Here is a 25189-nt window from a genome sequence, read left to right as displayed (position 1 = left end):
ATACACCCACCTACACCCACTTACACCCACTTACACTTACTTACACCCACACTACACCCTTTTACACCCCACTACACCCATTTACACCCACACTACACCCTTTTACACCCCACTACACCCATTTACACCCACACTACACCCTTTTACACCCCACTACACCCATTTACACCCACACTACACCCTTTTACACCCACACTCCACCTACTTACACCCTCATGGTCCCGGAAGCAGAAGAAAGACCATTATTTAGTGGTCCTTATAAGACGTGGTTATAGCCCAAGGAAATCTAACCAAACCTGACCTGACCTGACCTGACCCCTCCAGGTGGCGTTAAGGTATTTAAACGACAGGTAAAATAAGCTGGGGTGTCTAATCCTCAGGTAATTATCTCAATGTATTCTCAACCAGCTGAATCCTTACATCAGAGGAGGAAAACTAAGTGACAGACAGACAGACAGACAGACAGACAGACAGACAGACAGACAGACAGACAGACAGACAGGCAGACAGACAGACAGAGACTATTATAATTTTTTGGTGTGATTTGAAATATTTGTTTGGTGAAAATTGGTGTTATTCTTGTTGTTTACTTGTGAGTGTGTCATGTCAGTTTTGGAATGTCATAAGTCACTAGTCATGTCAATTTGCAAGGTTGTGAGTCACTGTCATGTTAGTTGTGATTCTGTGGATCCGTGACACGTTATCTTATTATGACCTTAGTTATTGTCATGTTAATTTGTGATAATTTGGATCTGTCATGTCATAATTTAGTGTATAATGACATGTCATCTTGTATTGCGTATCAGTCTCATGTTAGTTTGAATTAATGCGAATATTTTTCATATTATTTTATGATAAAGTGGATTTTGTCATGTCAGTTTATGATGTGAGTGTCATGTCAGTTAGTAATGCGGTGTGTCAGCCTCGTGTCAGTCATGTCAGCTTAAATTGTCAGTCAATGTCATGTCACCAGTGTGGGGATGATCCAGTCAGTCAGTCAACAGTGTGGGGATGGTCCAGTCAGTCAGTCACCAGTGTGGGGATGGTCCAGTCAGTCAGTCACCAGTGTGGGGATGGTCCAGTCAGTCAGTCACCAGTGTGGGGATGATCCAGTCAGTCAGTCTGCAGTGTGGGGATGGTCCAGTCAGTCAGTCACCAGTGTGGGGATGGTCCGGTCAGTCCAGTCACCGGTGGCCAGGGTTGGATGATCAGTCAGTCAACAGTGTGGGGATGGTCCAGTCAGTCAGTCAACAGTGTGGGGATGGTCAGTCAGTCAGTCAACAGTGTGGGGATGGTCCAGTCAGTCAACAGTGTGGGGATGGTCAGTCAGTCAGTCCAGCAGTGTGGGGATGGTCCAGTCTGTCAGTCAACAGTGTGGGGATGGTCCAGTCAGTCAGTCCAACAGTGTGGGGGATGGTTCCCATTCAGTCAGTCAACAGTGTGGGGATGGTCGATCAGTCAGTCAACAGTGTGGGGATGGTCCAGTCAGTCAGCCCAGTGTGGGGATGGTCAGTCAGTCCAGTCAACGGTGTGAGGATGGTCAGTCTGTCAGTCAACAGTGTGGGGATGGTCAGTCAGTCAGTCCAACAGTGTGGGGATGGTCCAGTCAGTCAGTCAACAGTGTGGGGATGGTCAGTCCAGTCCAGTCAACAGTGTGGGGATGTTTCAGTCAGTCAGTCAACGGTGTGGGATGGTCCACTCAGTCAGTCAGCAGTGTGGGGATGTTCCAGTCAGTCCAGTCCAACAGTGTGGGGATGGCCCAGTCAGTCGGTGGCTTGGTGTGGGGATGGTCCAGTCAGTCAGTCAACAGTGTGGGAATGGTCCAGTCAGTCAGTCAACAGTGTGGGGATGGTCCAGTCGGTCAGTCAACAGTGTGGGATGGTCCAGTCAGTCAGTCAACAGTGTGGGGATGGCCCAGTCAGTCAGTCAACAGTGTGGGGATGGTCCAGTCAGTCAGTCAACAGTGTGGGGATGGCCCAGTCAGTCAGTCAACAGTGTGGGGATGGTCCAGTCAGTCAGTCAACAGTGTGGGGATGGTCCAGTCAGTCAGTCAACAGTGTGGGGATGGTCCAGTCAGTAATTAAATTCACCAAGAGCTAATTGATTCATCACACCTGGGCAGCCGGGAATATCACCTCATGTATAATTATGGACGAGACTGTACAGTAGGCTACAGTACAGTACAGTAAAGTTTGTTGATACAGAACCGCGTGCTGGAGGTGTGTGTGTGTGTGGCTCACTGGTGGACGCAGCTCCGCGCCCTCACGCCAGACGCAGCTGCCCGCCACAGCTACAATAAACAGATGCAGGACACAGGTGCAACGTGTTCACCAGAGGTTGATATTGTAGTGTCCGCTGGTGTGATACCTTTAGCGCCATTTGACTCACTAGTGACAGGGAGCTGTCGCCGCGAGGCCCCACAGTCGCGCATGTCCTCAGATGATCATGTGAAGCCCCGCCCATGTCTCCTCCCCCACGGGAAGCCCTCCTTCCCCCCGCCACTCAGTCCGGGGAAGGCGGAGTCTCTAAGTTTGTTTGGGGGATGGTTTGAGTCCTGGGGAGGCTGACAGATTCTACAAAATATGACATTCGACAAAAATGTTTTAATATATCGTACAGAGAGCCACACTTCATATCATTTACCTAATACTGCAGCTTAAGCTTGTATGCTGAGCCTAGGTAACGCCCCGCCCCTTAACTTGGCCCTTCCCCCCGACGGCCGGCGCTCCTCCCCCTAGCAGCGTGAGTGCGGCGCGGCGGGTGGCTGTGCTGAACCTGGCCGGGGGCGTTCAGAGCAGTGGGAACCCTGGCTGCGTGCGGTGGTCCTGCTCTTCAACACCGCTAGTGTCGGCCAGTGTCGCGCCGCGGACGGACACTAGAACCCCCACCCACTGTCGCCCCGAGATCTGGCGGACATGTGCTCTACTGTGGCAACCTGTGTTACGGAAATAGTGACGACAGAAAGTGTGAATACCTGGTGACGTTTGTGTGTGTCAGACTAGTGTGGTGTTGCAGCCAGAGCTCGCTGCTCGTGTACTTTACACACCGCTGCCGAGACTGATAAACAGTGACATAAATAAGCTGATAGTGGTGACGGCCAGTGTACTGTGGGGTGGCTGAGGCCGCCGTGAGTTGTACAGTGCCCATACTGAAGATGTTGAGGCGCTGCACGATGACCGCGTCAGCGCCCCCGGCAAGTGCTTGAGTGTCACCTCTTGAGGACGATGCCAAGCTCTGAAGGCGAGGTGACAGCGGCTCAGGTAGCGGAGGTGGAGCGGGTGGAGACCTCCACCAAACTGGAGGCAGAGAGGATGGCGCAGGTGGTACCGGAGGTGGTCATCGGGAAGTCACCTGCCAGGATCAACCCTAAAAGAAAACCTGACAAATCAAAAATATTCAGAATACGAACAAGTAAGTTACTATGAGTAGTGGCGACCGCCAACACCGCCTCAGTTAACAGTGAACAAGTTGTCTACACTATTGCCACTAAATCTTTCAAACTCCTTTATTTCCTTGTTACATCGTGCTGCTGTTACCATGTATATTTGATGCTTCGACTTGGCGGTAGTTGTGACCAGGGGTGAGGGGAGTGTGGTGTAAATATTGTAGTATGACACAGTGTGAGGTGCTCAGCAGGTGAGGGCCTTCCCACATGGCGTCGCAGGTACCCTCACACACACACACACTCATCATGAAAACATTTTAATACAGCTAAATATACGTTCATACATCATACACCGGTAATTATCATCGACACTGACGCGACAAATAAATAAATATTGAACAAGAGGAGAGAGAAGGTAGCCAGGCTTGGATAAAACACATTAAGGCAGCCCCCGACCCTCACACACTCGCCGCCACATAACTTGGCTTCCACCGTGCTGCTCCCCGCTACCTTCACCCCGGGCTAAAATAACAATTGACATCCTCTAAAAAATATTACAAGGAGTTGAGTACAACACCAAAGAGAGACACCGCTTGTGCCTCCTCCTCCTGCTTGTTACACTCTAGTTTATGTTGTTCGTGTACAGTAGTTGTTATTGTTTACAAGTACAGTAGTGTATTTATTATAACTCACTGCCGTGTCTGTCGGTAATGACACACCTGCACATGTTGTTGGTAAATAAATAATTAATTGTACAACTGAACTACTGTTTAAAATTTCCCCAGCGATGTTTTATTTTAATAACATTTTACAACAACAACATTTAATACAATAAACATTACAATATTTGGACTACTGTACAGAGGTGTTATAACTGACGGTGGTGTGGGCGGCCGTCATAAGGGCGTGGGTCCTCCGCCTACCCGGCGCCCTAATATTGATTATTTTAATATAATTTAGGGTGAACATCACCTCGGCGGGCGCTGGGTCGGGGCCCCAACCTTATCTTGTGATGGTAATGTGTGGCGGCCGGTGTGTGCCCTCACATACATACAGTTATATTATATACTATTTATATTTATTCATGTATATCCATATTGGTCAGAATGTTACATGTGGCGGCCTGTGTGTATGTATGTATGTGTGTATATGTGCGTGTGTGTATCAGGTATGAATAAAACATACAGTACAGGCGGGATTTAATTTGACAAATCTCATCCATCCATAAGGGGAACATGACCTCGGGTATTAACACTCAAACAACATTCACATTTTAATCAACTTGACCTCATTAATGTACAGACCAGGTTAATTACCCTAACCTTATTTTCTTCTTTCTATAATCGCATCTCTGAAAATTATCCCAAAACCAACAAAATTATCAGAGTTCAATATCCCAGTTGTTCTTACTAATACAACACCAACCTCGATAATCCGGTAATTACATCAACAGCACTCGTAATTATCACTGTTAATAATATCTCTCATGGTCAAAATTTCGTGATAATTGGTCTATGAATAATTTCCACTGTGGACTAAGCTGGGAGCCCCGCCAAGAAACTTCCAGGTGTTAAGTTGTCTCCTGATAATTCTTGAATAATTACAGTTTTGCTTTTTTAATTATTTTAAGCCATTTAACCTGTCTATAATTGTTTTGCTGTTTTCATCAATAATTAATTTTGTTTGGCAGTAATTTTTTGTGATAATTAATTTTGTATTTTTGATTCATTGGTTTATGGTAATTAGTTGGATTTTGTTAATAATTAATTGTGGTTTTCTTATAATAATTAATTGGGTTTTGTTAAGAGTTTTGGTTATGAATAAAATTGGTTTTATAAATAATTACGGTTTTTATAATAATAAATTTAGTTTTTGTTGTGGAATTATTTTCTAATTGTTTGATAAAATAAGTTTTAGGTTTTTATGGCCATAGAAAATTTAGTTTTTTCAGGTATTGATTAATTGTGATTTTAAATTATATTTGGTCAGGGTTTTTTTCATTTAATAATTAGTTTTTTTATTTAAATTTTTAATAATTAATGACAAGATAAAAATTTCCTTATGAATAATTTGATTTTTGCTGCTTAATAAAATTGAGTTTTGGTCGTGATTATTATTTGTCATTAATTAGCTTATAAGCTCACCAATGGTCTGGCCTTGTTCCTCAAAATTTGGTTTTTAATTGTCAATAATTAAGTTCATTATCAATAATTGGATTTTTCAATAATAAAAATTGGTTGTTTTAGGTTTTGATAAATTCTTTATTTATAGTTCAATTTTTCTTTTCAATTATTATTTGTTATCAAGATCAGTAACTGGGTTTTTCATGGTAAATAAATTGGGTTTTTATTGTAACTGATTAAATTTTAAGTCATTAGGTTTTGGGCCACCAATTTGAGGTTTGTGGTTTAGGGTTTACTTGGTTGATGACGTCAATAGGTTTATTTATAACAACCATATTCCTACGTTAAAAGTTCCTCTTAAGTTGGGAGCCAAGAGAACGGATCTGACTCCAACACAAAGATTCTGAAAACTCTTACGTTAAAAATTACCCTTAACTGGTATTTAATCTATTGAACTGACTATTTAACAATGACGGATAAGAATGTCGCTGAAATTACACTGAAACTCTACTGAAATTAGTTATATTTGGTCTTTATTTAGCGGGTAAAAATTATATTTTTTGTTTTAAATTGTAAAAAATAATCTCATGAAAATTTAATTATCTTATAAAATGTATATTGACCAATGGGAATTATATAGTGAAATTTTGACCAATGGGAGTTGATCTTGTGGATTTTGACCAATGGGAGACGAGCGGGTGGATTTCGACTAATCGGAGATGATCTGACACCTTTTGAATTGTTGGCTTGAAATGTTGCTCACTGATTTGCCCCTGCTGACACCATTTTTTGCCCCTGCTGACACCACTTTTGCCCCTGCTGACACCACTTTTGCCCCTGCTGACACGACCTTTGCCCCTGCTGACACGACCTTTGCCCCTGCTGACACGACCCTTGAACCCGACACACGACCGATCTGTTCTTAGCAGTCCATTACCTCCGGCCACCCACTGATCATCCTTGTATGGCCGCCCACGCCACCCCTTGTGTTGTCACCCACACCACCCCCTTGTGTTGCTATCCATGTTATCCATTGTGTTGCCACCCACGCCACCCCTTGTGTTGCCACCCATGTTATCCTTTTTGCCGCCCATTATATTCTTTGCGTTCTGCCCGCTTTCACCCTTTGTGTTGCCCCCACCACCCCTTGTGTTGCCACCACACCATCCCTTGTGTTGCCACCACGCCACCCCTCGTGTTGCCACCAAAGATTACCGTGCCTTGCCGCCACATCATATCTTGCTTGGCCACCCACACCATCAACCACATCTACCACCACCCACTGTCACCGCCCACTCACAACTAACGCCATCGCACCACCGCCATCCTCCCGCCCACTTCACCGCCCACATCACCATCCATTCTCCCGCCACACCACCGCCCAGCCTCCCACCAACACCACCACCCATCCTCCCGCCCACACCACCGCTCATCTCCCGCCCACACCACCGCCCATCCTCCCCCAACACCACCTGCCCAGCCTCCCGCCAACACCACCGCCCATCCTCCCATAACACCACCGCCCAGCCTCCCGCACAACACACCACCCGCCCAGCCTCCTCCCACAACACAGCCATCCTCACGCCTACACACACCCCAGCCTCCCCCTTCCACAACCGCCCATCCTCCGCCCACACAACCGCCCATCCTCCTGCCAACACTACCGCCCAGCCTCCGCTCAACCACCGCCCATCCTCCCGCCCACACCACCCCCCACAGAATCGGCACCGCCCATAATCCCCCATATTATAATTTGCATCACCACCCACACCACCCATGCTCCCGCCCACAGAACCGGCACCATCAGGATTATTCATCCAACCGGTCAGCTGGACAGCCCACAGCCGGCAGGGAGGGAGGGGGAACATCAAACAGGCCGGGCGCCGGAAAGACCCCCACAGCCGGGTCTGTTGGGGCAGCTTAACAGGTCCTTAGTCCTGGCAGAGTGAGGGAGGAGGAGGAGACACGGGGAGGAGGAGCGGGGAGGAGGAAGAGGAACGGGGAGGAGGAGCGGGGAGGAGGAGGAGAAACGGGGAGGAGGAAGGAGGAAGAGGCGTAGGGAGGATGGTGCGCAGGGAGGAAGAAGCCTATTAGAGAGGAGGAGGAGGAAGAGGCGGCGAAGTGGAGGAGGAGGAAGAGAAGGGTTGTAGCTGGAGGAAGAAAGGAGGGAGAGAGAGGTGAAGAGGAGGAGGACAGGGAAAAGAGACGTGTGAATGGAGGGGAGGAGGGTAGAAAGGGAGCAAGAGGAGGAGGAAGAGCCCACCCTCCCTGATTTGTTGTCTTTCAATCCATGTTGGTCCTGAGAAAATTATGGACGGGATGATTCACCCCGAGGCTCTCTCTCTCTCTCTCTCTCTCTCTCTGAGGACGGTAATACCAACATTAGAATCATGTGTAAAATTAGTCTGAAACGAGAGAGTGTGTGTGTGAGAGAGAGAGAGAGAGAGAGAGAGAGAGAGAGAGAGAGAGAGAGTGTGAGAGAGTGTGTGTGAGAGAAGTGTGTGTGTGAGAGAGAGAGAGTGTGTGTGTGAGAGAGAGAGAGAGAGAGAGTGTGTGTGTGAGAGAGAGAGGTGTGTGTGTGTCTGCAGAGAGAGAGAGAGAGAGAGAGAGAGTGTGTGTCTGCGAGAGAGAGTGTGTGTGTGTGTCTGCGAGAGAGAGAGAGAGAGAGAGAGAGTGTGTGTCGAGAGAGAGAGAGTGTGTCTGTGTGTCTGCGTGCGAGAGAGTGTGTGTCTGCGAGAGAGAGAGAGAGTGTGTCTGCGAGAGAGAGAGAGAGAGAGAGTGTGTGTGTCTGCGAGAGAGAGAGAGAGAGAGAGAGAGAGAGAGTGTGTGAGAGAGAAGAGAGCGAGAGGGGTGGGAGTTTATTGGAGATGCAGATATTACCGCATACAGTAAACTAGTGTATTCCTACATGATGTATAACACACACACACACACACACTCGTTATTACATCAGTGGAGAAATGTAGAGAACCTACACCACCCTACACCCTCCACCCCTCCACCCTCCACCTCCCCCCTACCTACCCTCCCACCCCTCCACTACCCCTCCACCACCGCTCCCTCCACCCCTCCACTACCCCTCCACCTACCCCTCCACCCTCCTCCCCCTCCACCACCCCTCCACCTCCCTACCCACCCCTCCACCCCTCCACCTACCCCTCCACCCCCCCACCCCTCCTCCACTCCCCCTCCCACCACCCTCCCTACCCCTCCCCTCCACTACCCTCCACCACCCCTCCACCCACCCCTCCCACCACCCCTCCCACCTCCCTACCCCTCCACCCCACCCCACCCCTCCCCACCCCTCCCACCCCTCCCCTACTCCTCTCCACACTAGTATAACTGCAGCAGAAGGCGTCACAAATACCTTAAGTCTTAACCCAACTGGACTAACATAAGGGCCAATTCAGCTCCTGGGGTGATGGTGATGGTGATGGTGACGGTGAGGGTGATGGTGAGGGTGATGGTGATGGTGACGGTGAGGGTGATGGTGAGGGTGATGGTGATGGTGACGGTGAGGGTGATGGTGAGGGTGAAGGTGAGGGTGAGAGTGAGGGGCGGGTCTTCCACACTGACCAGCTTGATTAATCTTGTAATTAGAATAACATTATTTATATTCGGCTTCTCAGTCGGGTATTTGTTGAGCCGGATTTTAATGTTATCACAAAACTGCACGAGAAGGAATTCGGCGCCTCGATATCGCTGTTCAGATCCTTAAATTATAACTTCCTGTAATGTATTTTGATTTACCTGTTAATTAATCGGAGATATGGTACAGGTAATTGATTTTTTTTAGCTATTAATTGACTGTTATTAATGTTTGTTATTAATGTTATTTCTCGTGTTATGGATCACATTCTTATAACCAAACTAGTTATCGTATGTCTGTTTCATCAGTGACTGTAAGAAAGATGTTATTATGTCTTATTGAGTAGACATTAGTTAGCCATGTTGTATAAGCGTTTGTCTACCACTTCCATGCTTCCCCCCCCCCCTTTTACCACTACACACCTATCCCACACCACCACACCTATCCACACCACCACACACACCTATCCACACCACCACACACCTATCCCACACCACCACACCTATCCCACACCACCACACACCTATCCCACACCACCACACACCTATCCCACACCACCACACACCTATCCCACACCACCACACCTATCCCGAGCCTTCATCCCATAGTCTCCCGGGAAATAGGTTTGGTTAGGTTACGTTATTATTCTGGGATATTTATTTTATTCAGCAGTCCCCCCACGCAGCTCTGATCTCCATATTAGTTAGTTACCGCTAAAACACACACACACGTTAATAAAGTACGCGTGGTTATGGTCGTCCCGGTGGTTATGGTCGTCCCGGTGTCGTAGTTAATAATTCTGATCGTCTGTAATAAACTGTTTAATAATCGCCGTATTCTTCTGTAGGGCTGTAACTCTTGATCCACGGTAAGAGTCTGTTTGTATGTCGGGTCCTGAAGGGGCTTTTTGTTGACTGCAGGCGAGCGTAAAAATGTTATACTGAAAAAATATTTGTTCTTACCATATATTCTTCTTCTTGTTCTTCTTCATCCTCCTTTTCTCTCTCTTCCCTTCCTTCCTTCTTCTTCTTCTTCTTCTTCTTCTTCTTCATGATTCTCCTTTTCTCTCTCTTCTTCTTCCCCTCCGCCTGCTTCTTCCCCCCTTCTTCCTCCTCCCCCTCTCCTCCTTCTCCACTATCTTCCTCACCTCAGCCACGCCACAACAGTGAACCGCCAGTAGACGATATTTCCCTTAAGTACTCTTCCCACACCAGTCGCAGCGCGGGAAACAAAACACAATCACTTAAGAGACAAAAATATACTAAGCTGTAGATGGATATTAGGTGTTATATAATTAAATCACCTATTGCAATAACGATATCCGATTTTGGGGGGTGTTTTACTGTTCAATATATCGTTATAAATACACTATGGTCGCTTTTATTGCTTGTATTGCTTGCGTGTTTTATCGTAAGGTGTATAATCATTTTATAATAATCCAAGATGGTGTTATAATTACGTATATAAATCGCTGTATGAATCCTTGTTAGTTTTATGCGTATAATTTGCGTATAATTTCAAAGATATCGTTAAATATATACATAATTCGCGTATAATAATGTCAGATAATTTTATTGATTATACGCATTGGCCGATATTATCACTGTAAATTATTACTGTAAATACACGCATTTTCCGTGTGTATTAACGCAAGGTGATGAACTGTATCTACGCATATCGTCCGCTTACATTACATTAAATACATTGCTGTAGATGTATGATTTTTGTTGGGTAATTTGAATACAGTTACAGTTTTAAGGTGACTTACCTGTATGTATCACTAGCGGTGTATTTTCCGTATTTTTACCTGTTAATTGGGTACTAATTTCAAGGTGTGATGGTGTGTTTGTCGTGTATGTGAGCGGATGTGTGCGTTAACTGTTGGTAGCCGTTTACTGCCGTTGTATTTCTTACCGTTGTCTGCCTGTTAACGGAGAGGTATGTTCTGTTCGAGGTGTTCACGCGATTCCAAATGATTCGTGTGAATTATTATTATTATTATTATTAACCTTTTATTGGGATATATGATAATAATGGTAGTAATACTAGTAACAAGACCTAATTATGATATTGATATTAAAATAATGTTTTTATGAATGATAATAATAATAAAACCCGGAATAATTATGTTAATGATAAATTACTAGGATGATGATGATGATGATGGTAATAATAATAATAATAATAATAATAACGTTAGTCCTGTTACACGTATTACCAACAGAATCAGTAGATAGTGGTAGTAATAATAGTAGTGGTAATATTATAGAAGCAGGGAAATAATGTCGATAGTAGTGATATCAATAGTTGTTTGTCATAGTAATTTTGGTGCTGATAATAGCAGTAGTCATAGTCGCTTTTGTAGTAGTAGTAGCATCTGTCGTAGTAGTGGTGATGGTAGTAGTAGTAGTAGTAGTAGTAGTTGTAGTAATAGTCCGACTCGTCTTTCAATATTTATAACTTAATAAAAAAATATATATATATACATACACATCATTTTATATACGATATATTGAAACTATATCACCAACACCTTAATTATTTTTTATAGCCTTCACTTAACACCAAAAACTCTACTTATATAATACTTTATAAACTTTTGGCTTGAGTGAATGATTGTGGAAGGTTACCAAGTAGAACGTTTGAGTGACCCGTGTCAAGGTCAATGTAGGGGGGGTCAAGGTCACTCCAGAGGGATAAGGTCACTCTAAGGGGGTTAAGGTCACTCCTGGAGGTCAATCAAAGTGATGCTAAAAGGTCTAGTGAGTATTGTTGTTTTTGTGGATTTTCTAAGATTATTATTATTAGTAGTAGTAGTAGTAGTAGTAGTAGTAGTATTAGTAGTAGTAGTAGTAGTAGTAGTAGTAGTCGTAATAGTAGTAATAGTATCCTAGTAATAGTAATAATAATAATAGTTAAACATACATCATTAGTATTATCAATGAATACTCAGTATACTCATGTGGCCTCCCAGAATATTCCCCCTGGCAGGTCTCGTCATTAATTCCAGTAAGAAGATCACAAATATTACTCAGAATATTCTCAGTATTGTCACGAATATCCAGAATTTTCGCTGAACTTAAATTCCCGGAGTTGAAATTACCTGATGTGTGTTTTGTTGTTACTGAATAAAATGAATTAAGTTGCTGTTTTATTTGGGTCTTTTATTATTGTTATTATTATTATTATTAGTGTTAGTGTTATGTTAAATTTGAGCTAAGTTCGGTTAAATTTGCGTCAAGTTGGGTTAAATTACGATAACTTCGATTAAATTACGCTAAGTTCGGTTGAGTCACATTAGTTAATCCGTAAATAGTGTACGGATATTCCCTAAAATGGTACAAAATTATACCTAAAATACCCAGCATTTACGGATATTCCCTCAAAACGGTACTACATATGCTTATAAAACTCAGCAATTATCCGTATTCCCTTAAAACGGTCAACAATGTACCACAAATACTCACAACAAGAGTGGAAATACAACGTAAATTCTGCTTCCATAAATTCTCCCCAACCCTCGAGAATTATATTTTTTAAGTCCCCCCCAAAAAAAATCGTAAAAATTATTTATTATTTTTCCAATTAAATTTTTTAAAGTATAATAGTCATAGTCCAGGTATAATACTTTAATTAATCTCGTACCTACACCTGTACCGTTACCTGAATTAATGCTTTGTAAATTAATTGGGATCACGTGAAGATTAGCACCCCCCTCCCCCTAGCTTATATCACCTGATGATTAATTAAACACATTAACGCTACCTGGGGGATTGCGTTATTCTGGATTAGGTTAGATTAGGTTAGATTAGGTAATGATTGGTTAGGTTAGCGCTAGGGTAGTTGATCCAGTTAATCCTCAGTGTTTAAGCTGGGGGTTTGGTTAGCGTTAGGGTAGCTAATCTTGTGTTAAATAAGCTGGGAGTTAAGTTAGGTTAAGTTAGATTAGGTAGGTTAGCGTTATGGCGGTTAATCTTGTGTTCAATAAACTGGGAGTTAAGTTAGGTTAAGTTAGACTAGGTAGGGTAGCGTTAGGGCGATTAATCTTGTGTTCAATAAGCTGGGAGTTAAGTTAGGTTAAGTTAGACTAGGTAGGGTAGCGTTAGGGCGGTTAATCTTGTGTTCAATAAACTGGGAGTTAAGTTAGGTTAAGTTAGACTAGGTAGGGTAGCGTTAGGGCGGTTAATCTTGTGTTCAATAAACTAGCGGGGCTAATCTCGGGTGACACTAACAGTTGATCTCCTCTTGAACATTAACCTTTGATCATAATCGTTTAACAGAGGGTTGAACGCCATATATTCTATTGTTTTTTAATTATTTTTTTCGTATATTTATAATTCAATTTTACTAATCACTCTTATGTCTATTATTATTATTATTATTTATTTATTTATTATTATCATTATTATTGTTGTTGTTGTTATTATTCATTATTATTATTATGTTTGTTGTTGCTACGATTATTATTATTATTATTATTATTATTATTATTATTATTATTATTATTATTATTATTATTATTATTATAGCTTCGACCGACACAGCAACAGACAATCATGAAAAGAGACAAAGATCAAAATAGGTTACTCAAAAACTTTCCTCAGTTTAATGTCATCTCGGAGGCGCTCAAAATGCTTTATGCGCTCATAATATACCCTGGGGCAGTTAGGCGTGGAGGCGGGCGTTGTTAGGCGTGGAAGTGGGCGTTGTTTGGCTTGGAGGTGGATACAGTTTGACGTGATAGTGACGTGGTTTTTTTCCTGAAGGTGGGATCAATTTGACGTAAAAGCCGGGCGCAGTTTGGCTAGAATGTGGAGCGAAGTTTGGCGTGAAGGTCAACCCGTCCGGCTATAAATCGCCCACTACAGTAGACAAGACTTCAACAAACACATTCACCTCAAAACAGACTAAGAAGACAGTTTGTGTATATAGATAAACATGTCCTTCCAATAATGTTAATAATTATTTAGGATTGGATGATAATGTAGGATAATTGCGCGAATAATAATAAATAATAATATTGTTTGTTGTTGGAATATAATCAGGGTGCCATCTACGCTATGAAAATGTAAACACGTCAATCATACAAGCATCTAATAGTGTTTGTTCTAAGTTGAGTCAAATCAGCTTTTATTTAGTAGTATTTGGTATATTAATATTATTATTATTATTATTATTATTATATTATTATTATTATTATTATTATTATTATTATGTTGACTATTTACCAAGGACAGTGAATAGCATCAGCGATTGTTATGGTGGTGGTAATGGTGGTGGTTGCGGTACGGGTAGTGGTGGTAGGCGATGGTAGTGATTGTGGTAGGGGTGAGTGTGGTGGTATAGTGATATTAGTCTTTGTTGTATGGTGTGGGTATAGTAGTAGGGGTGATGATGGTGATAGGCGGTTATGATGGCGTATAGATTGTGATGGTGAAAGAGAGAGGGAGTGAGGGAGGGAGGGAGTGAGGGAGGAAGGGAGTGAGGGAGGGAGGGAGGGAGGGAGGAAGGAACGAAGGCAGAGGAGAGAGAGGAGGAGTGCTAATGATAGTAGTGGAGGAGAAAGAGGGATACAGAAGAGATGGTGACGGAGGGAGGAAGGAAGGAGGGAAGGAGAGATGCTGGGAGGATGGAAGAAAGAAGAGAGGAAGAAGGGGAATAGAAGAGGTGGTAGTAGAGGCAGAAAGAGAAAGAGGGAGAAAAAACAGTAATGGTAGAAGGAATAAAAGAAGAAACGAGAGAGTGAAGGAGAGAGAAGGATAGTGGTGGTTGAGGCAGGGAGGAAAGGAGAGGGAGAGAGAGGGAAGGATGGTTCAGGCGGCAGGATACAGAAGGACTTAGGTTGCGCAATGAGTGGTGACCTCTGGAATGTCCTACAGCTCTGGAAAACAACTCAAAGTCTCATAGGTCTTTTGTCTACCTAGGCCTATAAGTCTCGTCTCTTAAACCTATACGTCATTACTTGAGTCTTGTATCACCACTGAAGTATTATAAGTGATAATTTAGTGATATGGTCGAGTATAATAATTTGGTGAAGTATGATGATAATTTAGTGATATTCGAGTATAATAATTGAGTAGAAAATCCTAATAACTTAGTACAGGTAATATTCTCGAGTATCATAATTTAGAAATGATAATAATCCCTCATATAAACCCGAGTATAATAATTACTTAAGTCTTATGAAACAAATATCCATACATACAGGTATACATTAATTAACACACGAAGAATTATGAAACATATTTTCCCCAATAACTAAAGGTCAAAACTGCAAACCTAACATAAATACATGGAGCGTTATTATAATACTCGTACGTATCTTCCCAGCGTTGAATTCCCTTACCGACATGACAGAGGCGTTGATTAGCGTGGGGCGGCAGGTAACGTGTGGAATACCTGTGTTACCTGGCTTGATTGGTTTATTTATTTGTTGTCTAGGGAACGAGTCGGTGTAATATGTCCGCCATTTTGAACGCCATTATTATTATTATTATTATTATTATTATTAATATTATTATTATTATTATTGTTTGGTTCATATATCGTGTCCGCCAAATAAATGTGTTGCTTGAATATTTTTTTCAGGGTTTTGTGTGTGTGTGTGGGGGGGAGGAGAATGGGGGGTCAGTCAGGTTATGAATGAATGGTAGGTCAGTGGGGGGAGGAGGAGGTGAGGTGTGAGAGGTATAGGGGGCGAGTAGAGGATGGGTGGTAGGGGGAAAGTAGGGAGAGGAGGGGAGATGAGGAAGGGAGAGAGGAAGGGAGAGAATTGCAAGCTGCGGATTCGTTCAGTAATCTGGTGTAGCAGCTGGTGATGAATGTGTGTATGTTACGAGTTTGTGTGTGTCTGTCTATGTGTATGAGTGAGTGAGTGACAGAGAGAGGGTGTGTGTGTGTGTGTGTGTGTGTGACAGAGAGAGAGAGAGAGAGTGCGTGGGTATATATAAACGTAAAAATCATTATCCACGTTGCAATAAAAAATCAATACAAAAACAGAGACTCCCCAACACACCTGTTAAATATGAATCCTTAAATCCTACTGAGGTCTAGGATATCAAATAGGACTCCTTGTTATCCTGTAGGACCTTCATAAGCGACGTAGGAGAGGGATAGTGAGTGTAGGAGATGATTATGGTGGTGGTGAAGATGGTGGTTGTGGTGGAGATGGTGGAGGAGGCAGCAGTGGTGAGGTGGAGACAAGTAGTGAAGTAAGTGAGGATACACTCTCTTCACGAAGTTAGTGATGCACAGGTGAAGACTCATTTATTTATACCTGGGTTTTATTTTCTTCACAACTTGAGTAAAAGGTGTCCGTTTTTCGAGTAAACAGTGAACACAGTGTCCTAGCGCGGTGATAGAGTAATGAACACGGCGTCCTAGCGCGGTGATAGAGTAATGAACACGGCGTCCTAGCTGGGGATTAACTAATGAACACACTGCTATAGCTGAGAGTTGATGCTGGGAGGGAGGGAGGGAAGGAAGGATGGAGGGACGGAGGGAGAGAAGGAATGAAGGAGGGAGGGTACCCCGGGCCGCGTGCTTGTGGTCAACTAAGGCCAGAGTAGAGAGTTGACCACATCACCGCCGGCGCCCTGGTCACCATTCACCACCATAACTATCTCATCTATGAAGTTCCTAGTTGAGTATAATAATGAACCTTACCTCACCGTGACTCACCTTGACTCACCTGACTCACTGTATCTCGTGAGTCGGTGACCTATACACGGGGACAGCGGCAGCAAGGCGAAGTTTACGATCCTCGCTAGCGGTGGTGATCCTTGGGTGATAGCGGGGGGTCCTGCCTTACCGCATAGCCTCCCCCAGGCCCCTACGCTCCTGCTGGTGGTGCTGCTGCTATACGGTACTTACAAGGCAGAGAGAAGGTGGAGGAGGAGGGGAAGTGTTTATTGGCCTGCCTGTACAGTAGGTTAATGATGCCTCTCTCTGTGTGTGTGTAGAGGTTTATAAGCCGACTTAGAGAAGGAGACAAATATACCCCTTGTGTTGTGTTACCTCAGGAGACAGTCATTATAGTCGACAGATATGTACAGTATGTAACATGTTGATACTGAAACCTGCACGACCGAGAGAGTGGTAGAGGGGTATCATAAAAGCTCCCTCCATCCCTACCTTACCTCCCTCCCTCCCTCCCTCCCTCCCTCCCTCCCTCCCTCCCTCCCTCTCCTCCCTCCCTCCCCTCCCTCCTCCCTCCTCCTCCCTCCCTCCTCCTCCTCCCTCCCTCCCTCCCTCCCTCCCTCCTCCCTCGCTCCCTCCTCCCTCCCCTCCCAAAATGAAGAGTCGCCACGAGGTAAAGACACTCTGGTTTTCACAAATAGAGTGTCCCCTAAAGACCGGTGTCAGGGTGATGGGCAGCACAACCCGAGTGGCAGCGGACCCTATAATCTGCCTCCTTCTCTCTCTCTCTCTCTCTCTCTCTCTCTCTCTCTCTCTCTCTCTCTCTCTCTCTCTCTGATGGTTGTGTGTGTGTGTTTGTATGTGTATGTAGCAGCGTCAGTCTCATGATGAACATAGGTCCTCCTTCGTCAGCGTCCCTTTCCTCCTCCTCCTCCTCCTCCTCCTCCTCCCTTCTGGGTCTTCTCTCAGATGACAACACCAAGGATATCTGTCCAGGAATTCTATGACCATTTTTCGAAACTTTTTTTGATTTCATATAGTTTCATCTCCCTGGGCTGGACTGGGCTGGGCTGGGGTCGAACTGGGGGACCTTGGCTTGAACTGGACTGAACTGGGATAGACTGGGCTTGAACTGGACTAGGTTTGAACTGGGCTTGGACTGGACTGTGCTGGTGTCCTCTTTCAGTCACACACTCTCTGACCTTCCAATTAGTGGGGCCTTTTTTTTCGTTTTTTCCCTCGCGTTGACCACAAGTGTATTAGTGAGACTGTTTCTTCAACTAGGAACTGAAATATTTAGTTATTAATTAACAAAAAAGATATATAATGTCATATATCTTTGTGGTGGTATAGTAGTGTTATATGTGTTATAGTGTGTTGTTGGTGATTGCTATAATAGAGTGTGTTATAGTGTGTTGTTGTAGGTTATTATAATAGAGTGTGGTAAGTGGATCATCTGGGGGGGGAACTACCTCAAGTAACCGATCCTCTTCTCCGCCTCTCCTCCTCCTCTTCCTCCTCCTCCTCCTCCTCCTTCTTTCCTTCCTTCTCTTCTTCCTCCACGTGTACTGTATATATGTGTGTGTGTGTATGTGTGTGTGCGTGTGTGTGTGATATGAATAATCTTATTTGTGAGTGAGTGAGTGTGCATTTGTGAGTGAGTGCGTGCGTTAGTGTGTGTGTGTGTGATTGCGTGTGTGTGTGTGGTGGTAGAGAGAGGCGCCCTGCTGGCCATGGCCATAAATACTCCATTATAGGGCCGTCTCGAGGTATTGATTACATCACGACCCGGGAATAGTAGATGTACATATGCACACTAATGACGGGTTTATAACGATGCTTTATAAAGGCTGGTGTTGTCTGTCTTACACACACACACACACACACACACACACATCTACTGGAAGTATTACTGCTGATAATAATAATAATAATAATAATAATAATAATAATAATAATAATAATATAATAATAATAATAATAATAATAATAATAATAATAATGATAATAATAATAATAATAATAATAATAATAATAATAATAATATAATAATAATAATAATAATAATAACAATAATAATAATAATAGCGTCTGGAGTGAAATTATTATTATTATTAGTAGTATTGTTATATCCAAGATGAAGGGGACTGTAAGCTGTGTGTGTGTGTGTGTGTATCAGCTTGGGATTATGACTGTATTAGTGCTGACAGTTAATTACCTAAGCTTTATTTCATCTTATATATCTAAGGTTATTCCCATATCAACCCGCTGTCAGCCCCCGATGTCAGCTTGGTGTGAACGTGGCCCATGTCAGCCCAGTGTTAATTTAGGAGGTCAGCTAATGAGGAGTCGATCAGTCAGTGTCTTGTCAGGGATCAACTTGATGTCAGTGTGGTGTCATTCTGATGTCAGGAGGTATCAGTCACGTGTCAGATGAATGTCAACTACGCTGTCATTTTCACGTCTCATTATCAGCCTGATGTCAGCTCAATGTTAAACTGGTGGTCAGCAGTGTCAGATGGGTATGAATTCGGTGTCAAAGTATACTGACATCTTGGGCTGTGTCAGTTAGTGTCAGTTTAGGGTCATATCGGTGTCTGGCTGACGTCCACCTCACTTCAAACGTGTCAGCTTCTTGTCAGCTCGGCATTACATTCTCCTGACGTTATAATCGTTTTGAGTGTTGATTATGGCAGAACAATGTGTGTGTGTGTGTGTGTATATAACGTATTTTTCTGATATTTCTTAATTTTTACGTAATTTACGATTTATTCTAATATTACAAACATAAAATAAAATTCAGGTGGGAATTTTTGGATTTTATTTGTGTAGTTGTTTAATAAAAATGTTAAAAATTGTGTATATAAGTATTTAAAAGTATCAGAAAGGGTTCATTAATGCGATGGGTCCGGGATTCGGTGGTTTGGGGATTCAGGGGTTCGGTGGTTCATGAGTTCAGGGGTTCGGAGGTTCAGGGGTTCGGAGGTTCAGGGGTTCGGTGGTTCATGAGTTCAGGGTTCGGAGTTCAGGGTTCGGTTCTTCAGGGTTCGGTGGTTCATGAGTTCAGGGGTTCAGGTTCAGGGGTTCGGAGTTCAGGGGTTCGGTTCTTCAGGGGTTCGGTGGTTCATGGTTCAGGGGTCCGGTGTTCAGGGGTTCAGTAAGTGTATCAGACGTGACTGCATGTGTGTGTTGCGGGAAGGGGTTGCGGCTCTAACAGTTTGGACACACTCACGAACACACGCAAACACACGCAAGCACACGCAACAACACCCAGCAAGCAACATAACCGTGAAGGGTGGGGGGGGTGGGGTGCCAACAAAGAGATTGGCGTCAACATTTCGTTTATTCATTTGATTAATCTCTCTTGACCCAAGATGTCGACGCTCCGCCCGCCAGGTAAACACTGAGACGCCCTAGCTGCCTCCTCTCCCCGCCCAGTGCTCACCGCTCATTGGCCAAACCGTTCTCCTCTCCTCAAAGCTGATTGGCTGCGTCATTTCCTTGTACATTACTAATCGTCATTTCTCGCGGTTAGTTCATTGTTCTTTGTGTTAATTACTTGTCATAATGGAAGGTGTCGGGTTAAGAAGTCGTGTAACCTCGACCAGTAGATGTAAGTGTTGATTGGTCGATTTTATTCCACTTATCAAATCAATTCATGTTATCAATTAAGAACAGTAGGTTAGATTACGTTATGCAAGGTCATGTTAGGTTACGTTAAGGCGATTAGACATATAAATACTAACTACCTAATCACCATACACATAGTTACACCTGGACATATATAATAATACACACATAAATACTAACTCCCCCGCCCCCCCCCCGTGAAGATACTGTTGTGTGTTTAAATCCCATTAAACTTACTATATATAATCTATCGCTCAGTATCTATCTATCGCTCAGTATATATCTATCGCTCAGTATCTATCTATCGCTCAGTATATATCTATCGCTCAGTATCTATCTATCGCTCAGTTTCAATCTATCTTTCAATATCTATGACAGTATATATTATTCAGTGTATTTCTATGGTTTAGTGTTTATCTATCGGTCAGTATCAATTAATCGCTGAGTATCTATCGCTCAGTGCATTATTATCGCTGAGTATCTATCGCTCAGTGCATTATTATCGCTGAGTATCTATCGCTCAGTGCATTATTATCGCTGAGTATCTATCGCTCAATGCATTATTATCGCTGAGTATCTATCGCTCAGTGCATTATTATCGCTGAGTATCTATGCTTATTATCGCTGAGTATCTATCGCTCAATGTACACACGCCCAGCATCTATCGCTCATGCATTATTATCGCTGAGCATTCATCGCCTGTGCGCATTATTATCGCTGAGCATCTATCGCTCTGTGTGCATTATTATCGCTGAGCATCTATCGCTCAGTGCATTATTATCGCTGAGCATCTATCGCTCAGTGCATTATTATCGCTGGCATTTCATTGCCCAGTGCACATATTCCGGAGATCTATCGCCATCCTTCAATAATCAATAATTTTATTTATTATTTTATCGCAGAAATGTCTCAAAATGCTAATCGGCCAGAAATTTCAGCTTAATATTTTATCTCGGAGGAGGAGGGAGGAGGGGAGGAGGGAGGGAGAGGAAGAGGGAGGGGAGGAGGATGAGGGAGGATGAGAGGAGGAGGAGGAGGAGGATGAGGAGAGGAGGAGGAAGAGGAAATAAAGGAACAAGAGAGGAGGAGGAGGAGGAAGAAGAATAGGAGGAGAGGGAGGGAGGAGGAAGAACAAGAGAGGAGGAGGAGGAGGAGGACGAACAAGAGAGGAGGAAGAGCACTGGAGCAGCGTGTTATATTATTGAAGAGAATAATTTGGTCATGATCTGCAATAACATTAAGCTGTTATATAAATGTTTTTGTGCGTGTGTGTGTGTGTGTGTGTGTATATGTATGTATGTATGTATGTGTGTGTGACTAGCCGTTGCCAACTCGGTCACACACAACCATTGAACAAAGGAATTCCCCAGTTTTACGGTTCAGCTCTAACAGTATTCTTGCCGTGGTATTGTGTTTACTTTAACTATCTCACTAAGAAGTACTGTATCTGTGTGAGTCTTCTCTTTTAACAACGTTGTCTCGTCTATACGTAAAGTTTGGTTTAATTTTTTTAGGTTTAACACGTTAATAAGGTTTAGTTTTTCAGGTTTGTCACGCTCGGTTCGTTATTATTTTACCTAAACACTCACATTGCATAGTATCCATCTATCGCGCAGTATCCATCTATCGCGCAGTATTTATCGCGCAGTATCTATCTATCGCTCAGTATCTCACGCTGTAGTATCCATCTATCGCGCAGTATCTCACGCTGTAGTATCCATCTATCGCGCAGTATCCATCTATCGCGCAGTATCCATCTATTGTGCAGTATCCATCTATCGCTCAGTATCTCACGCTGTAGTATCCATCTATCGCGCAGTATCTCACGCTGTAGTATCCATCTATCGCGCAGTATCCATCTATCGCGCAGTATCCATCTATCGCTCAGTATTTATCGCGCAGTATCTATCTATCGCTCAGTATCTCACGCTGTAGTATCCATCTATCGCGCAGTATCCATCTATCGCGCAGTATCTCACGCTGTAGTATCCATCTATCGCGCAGTATCCATCTATCGCGCAGTATCTCAGGCTGTAGTATCCATCTATCGCTCAGTATTTATCGCGCAGTATCCATCTATCGCTAAGAATATTGACTTTTTATTTCTAATATTACGCGTTTTGTTTATGCGTCACTAATACAATATTTCTAAACTTAACTTGAGTTTACGTCATATATCGCTATCGTCCATTTTACTGTGTTGAATATCGCTTTGAGGGAACGTTTATAATTAACATCAACAATAACAAAACACTTAACGTTAACTTAAACAGAGAAAAAAAAAGTTTAACACTTTTCTGTAAATTTATTGTTGTTTTATTCATTAGTTAAACGATGAGTGAAAAAGAAAACCTCCTCAAGTGAACTTTGGTTTTGTTCGGTCTGAATATTTCATCACCAGCCACAAGATATAAATGGCGTGTACTTAACCCCCGTGGCTTATTATTCCAGACGATGTTCAGGAAAACTTTTAAAAACACGATAATTTGTGTTGTAAAAAGACAAAAAAAAAATTATAATAAGGTAATATTATAAATGTAAGAAACTTCAAGAATGATTAAGTTTTTTTAACGTGGTCGGGTGTATTTTATAGTGAGGTATCTTAACTAAAACCTACTTCACAATAACGGACTGCATAAAGAGGAAAGTTCGTTATTTCGAGGATCCGTTAGATATGGAGAGAGAAGTACGTTAAATGGAGGTTTCACTAAATTAATTCTTTTACTAGTTATAATTTCGTCAAATCCGTTTTATATTTTTTTTTTTCGTATTTATTCTATTTTCTTCTTCTTCTTCTTCTTCTTCTTCTTCTTCTTCTTCTTCTTCTTCTTCTTCTCTCGTAGTGGTGATGTTTGGACAGCAACCAACCTTCCCAGTCCAATTATTTTCTAACTCTTTTTTAATGAGGTTTCTGGTGCGTTCTCCTTGCTTGTCACTCTTTACCCTACGGAAAGTGCCAGCTACATCCCTCCAGAAAGTGCCGGCTGTCCCTATATACGGAAAGTGCCGGCTTTTGTCCCCATTACACAAACATGGCCCTATTGGCACTCTTATAATACGACATGATAGCCTATATGGCCATTATAACATGATATATCCTGTAATTAATCACGTGAAGTGTCATATGACATGAGTATAATTTGGCGTGACAGCTGGGATGACCATGATATACGTGACATGACATACCATGACCATAATAATATGACAGGTGCCACCACGACCCAGGGCCACAGTGCCACTATGATCTAGGGCCACAGTGCTTAATGGTGGCCACGTCACTCTTGCCCTTCCCACCATTGTTTTTGTTGTTTAAAATAATGGGAGTGTGTGTGTGTGTGTGTGTGTGTGTGTGTGTAATGACCCACCACTTCATTATACTTCACTACGACACAAAGATGGCGGTCACATCACTGCCACACTAACATCACCACCACATTACCACCACCACACTAACATCACCACCACGCTAACATCATCACCACACCAACATCATCACCACCACAACATCATCACCACACCAACATCATCACCACCACGCCAACATCATCACCACACTAACATCCCACCACACCATCCACACCACCACCACCACACTAACATCATCACCACGCCAACATCACCACCACACTAACATCATCACCACCACGCTAACACATCACCACCACACTAACATCATCACCACGCTAACATCACGTCACCACACTAACATCATCACCACGCACACTAACATCACCACCACCACACCAACATCATCCACCAACATCACCACCACCATCATTAACATCATCACCACCACACTAACATCACCACCACCACAATAACATCATCACCACCACACTAACATCATCACCACGCCAACTTCAACATCACCACCACCACACTAACATCACCACACCACTAACATCATCACCACCACCATCCACGCACATCATCACCACCACATCATCATCACCACCACTAACATCACCACACCACTCACACTAACATCATCACCACGCACCACATCACACACCATCATCACCACCACATTAACATCATCACCACTACACTAACATTACCACCACCACGCTAACATCATCACCACCACACTAACATCACCACCACCACACTAACATCATCACCACGCTAACATCACCACCACCACACTAACATCACCACCACCACACTAACATCACCACCACATTAAGGACTCACCACTTCATGCTACAGGCGTTTATACACCTCTAGTTGAGCCGTGGGAATAAATCCGGGAGGTCCTTTGATAAATCAGATCCTGAACTCCTACGGTAAGGACTCTGGCGCCAGGACCTCTAGTACTCACCCACTGTGCAAACACGGCTCTCTCTCTCTCTATCTCTCTCTCTCTCTCTGGGCGGCCAATTATGGTAGGGATGGCAGCGTATATGGGAGGACTTGATCCCGATTTGATTTAAAGAACGTTTGGTATATTCTTTGGGGGATTGTTGTTGTTTTAGGGGGTGGGATTGTTGTTTTAATTAGAGGTTTAGTGTTGTTCTATCAGTTGCTTTAAATTGTTATTATACTTGTTATTTTAGGTTCGTGTGACTCCCTATAAAATAATCTTACACACACACACACACACACACACACACACACAATCATTTTAACATTAAACCCCTAACATTAAACCCTTGAAAATATGTAAACCTATTTTAAGGGGATTTAACTTATGTGAATAATATAAGTAATTAGGTTAGGGTGTTTAAACTTGAGGTGAATTGAGCTGGGGTGGTGACTCTTGAGGTGAGGCGTCAACATTGTCATCCACTTAATTCATCCTGGTAAAGGTAAATCTCACCCTTG

At 43.3% G+C, this 25189-nt stretch overlaps 1 protein-coding gene across 1 annotated transcript in view; it reads left to right on the top strand.

The window, feature by feature from the left end:
* The first annotated feature begins 2805 nt into the window (after positions 1–2805).
* The window catches only part of LOC121862233 (homeotic protein spalt-major-like), a 36086-nt gene continuing 13702 nt past the window's right edge, over positions 2806–25189 (top strand). Inside the window, exon 1 of the mRNA XM_042360322.1 lies at positions 2806–3411. Coding sequence (XP_042216256.1) covers positions 3225–3411 — 187 coding nt within the window. The 5' untranslated portion in view covers positions 2806–3224. The remainder of the gene's footprint in view (positions 3412–25189) is intronic.

This window comes from Homarus americanus, unplaced genomic scaffold, assembly GCF_018991925.1.
Source record: "Homarus americanus isolate GMGI-L3 unplaced genomic scaffold, GMGI_Hamer_2.0 scaffold33469, whole genome shotgun sequence".
Classification (NCBI taxonomy): domain Eukaryota; kingdom Metazoa; phylum Arthropoda; class Malacostraca; order Decapoda; family Nephropidae; genus Homarus; species Homarus americanus.
This window is presented reverse-complemented; position numbering and strand designations above follow the sequence as displayed.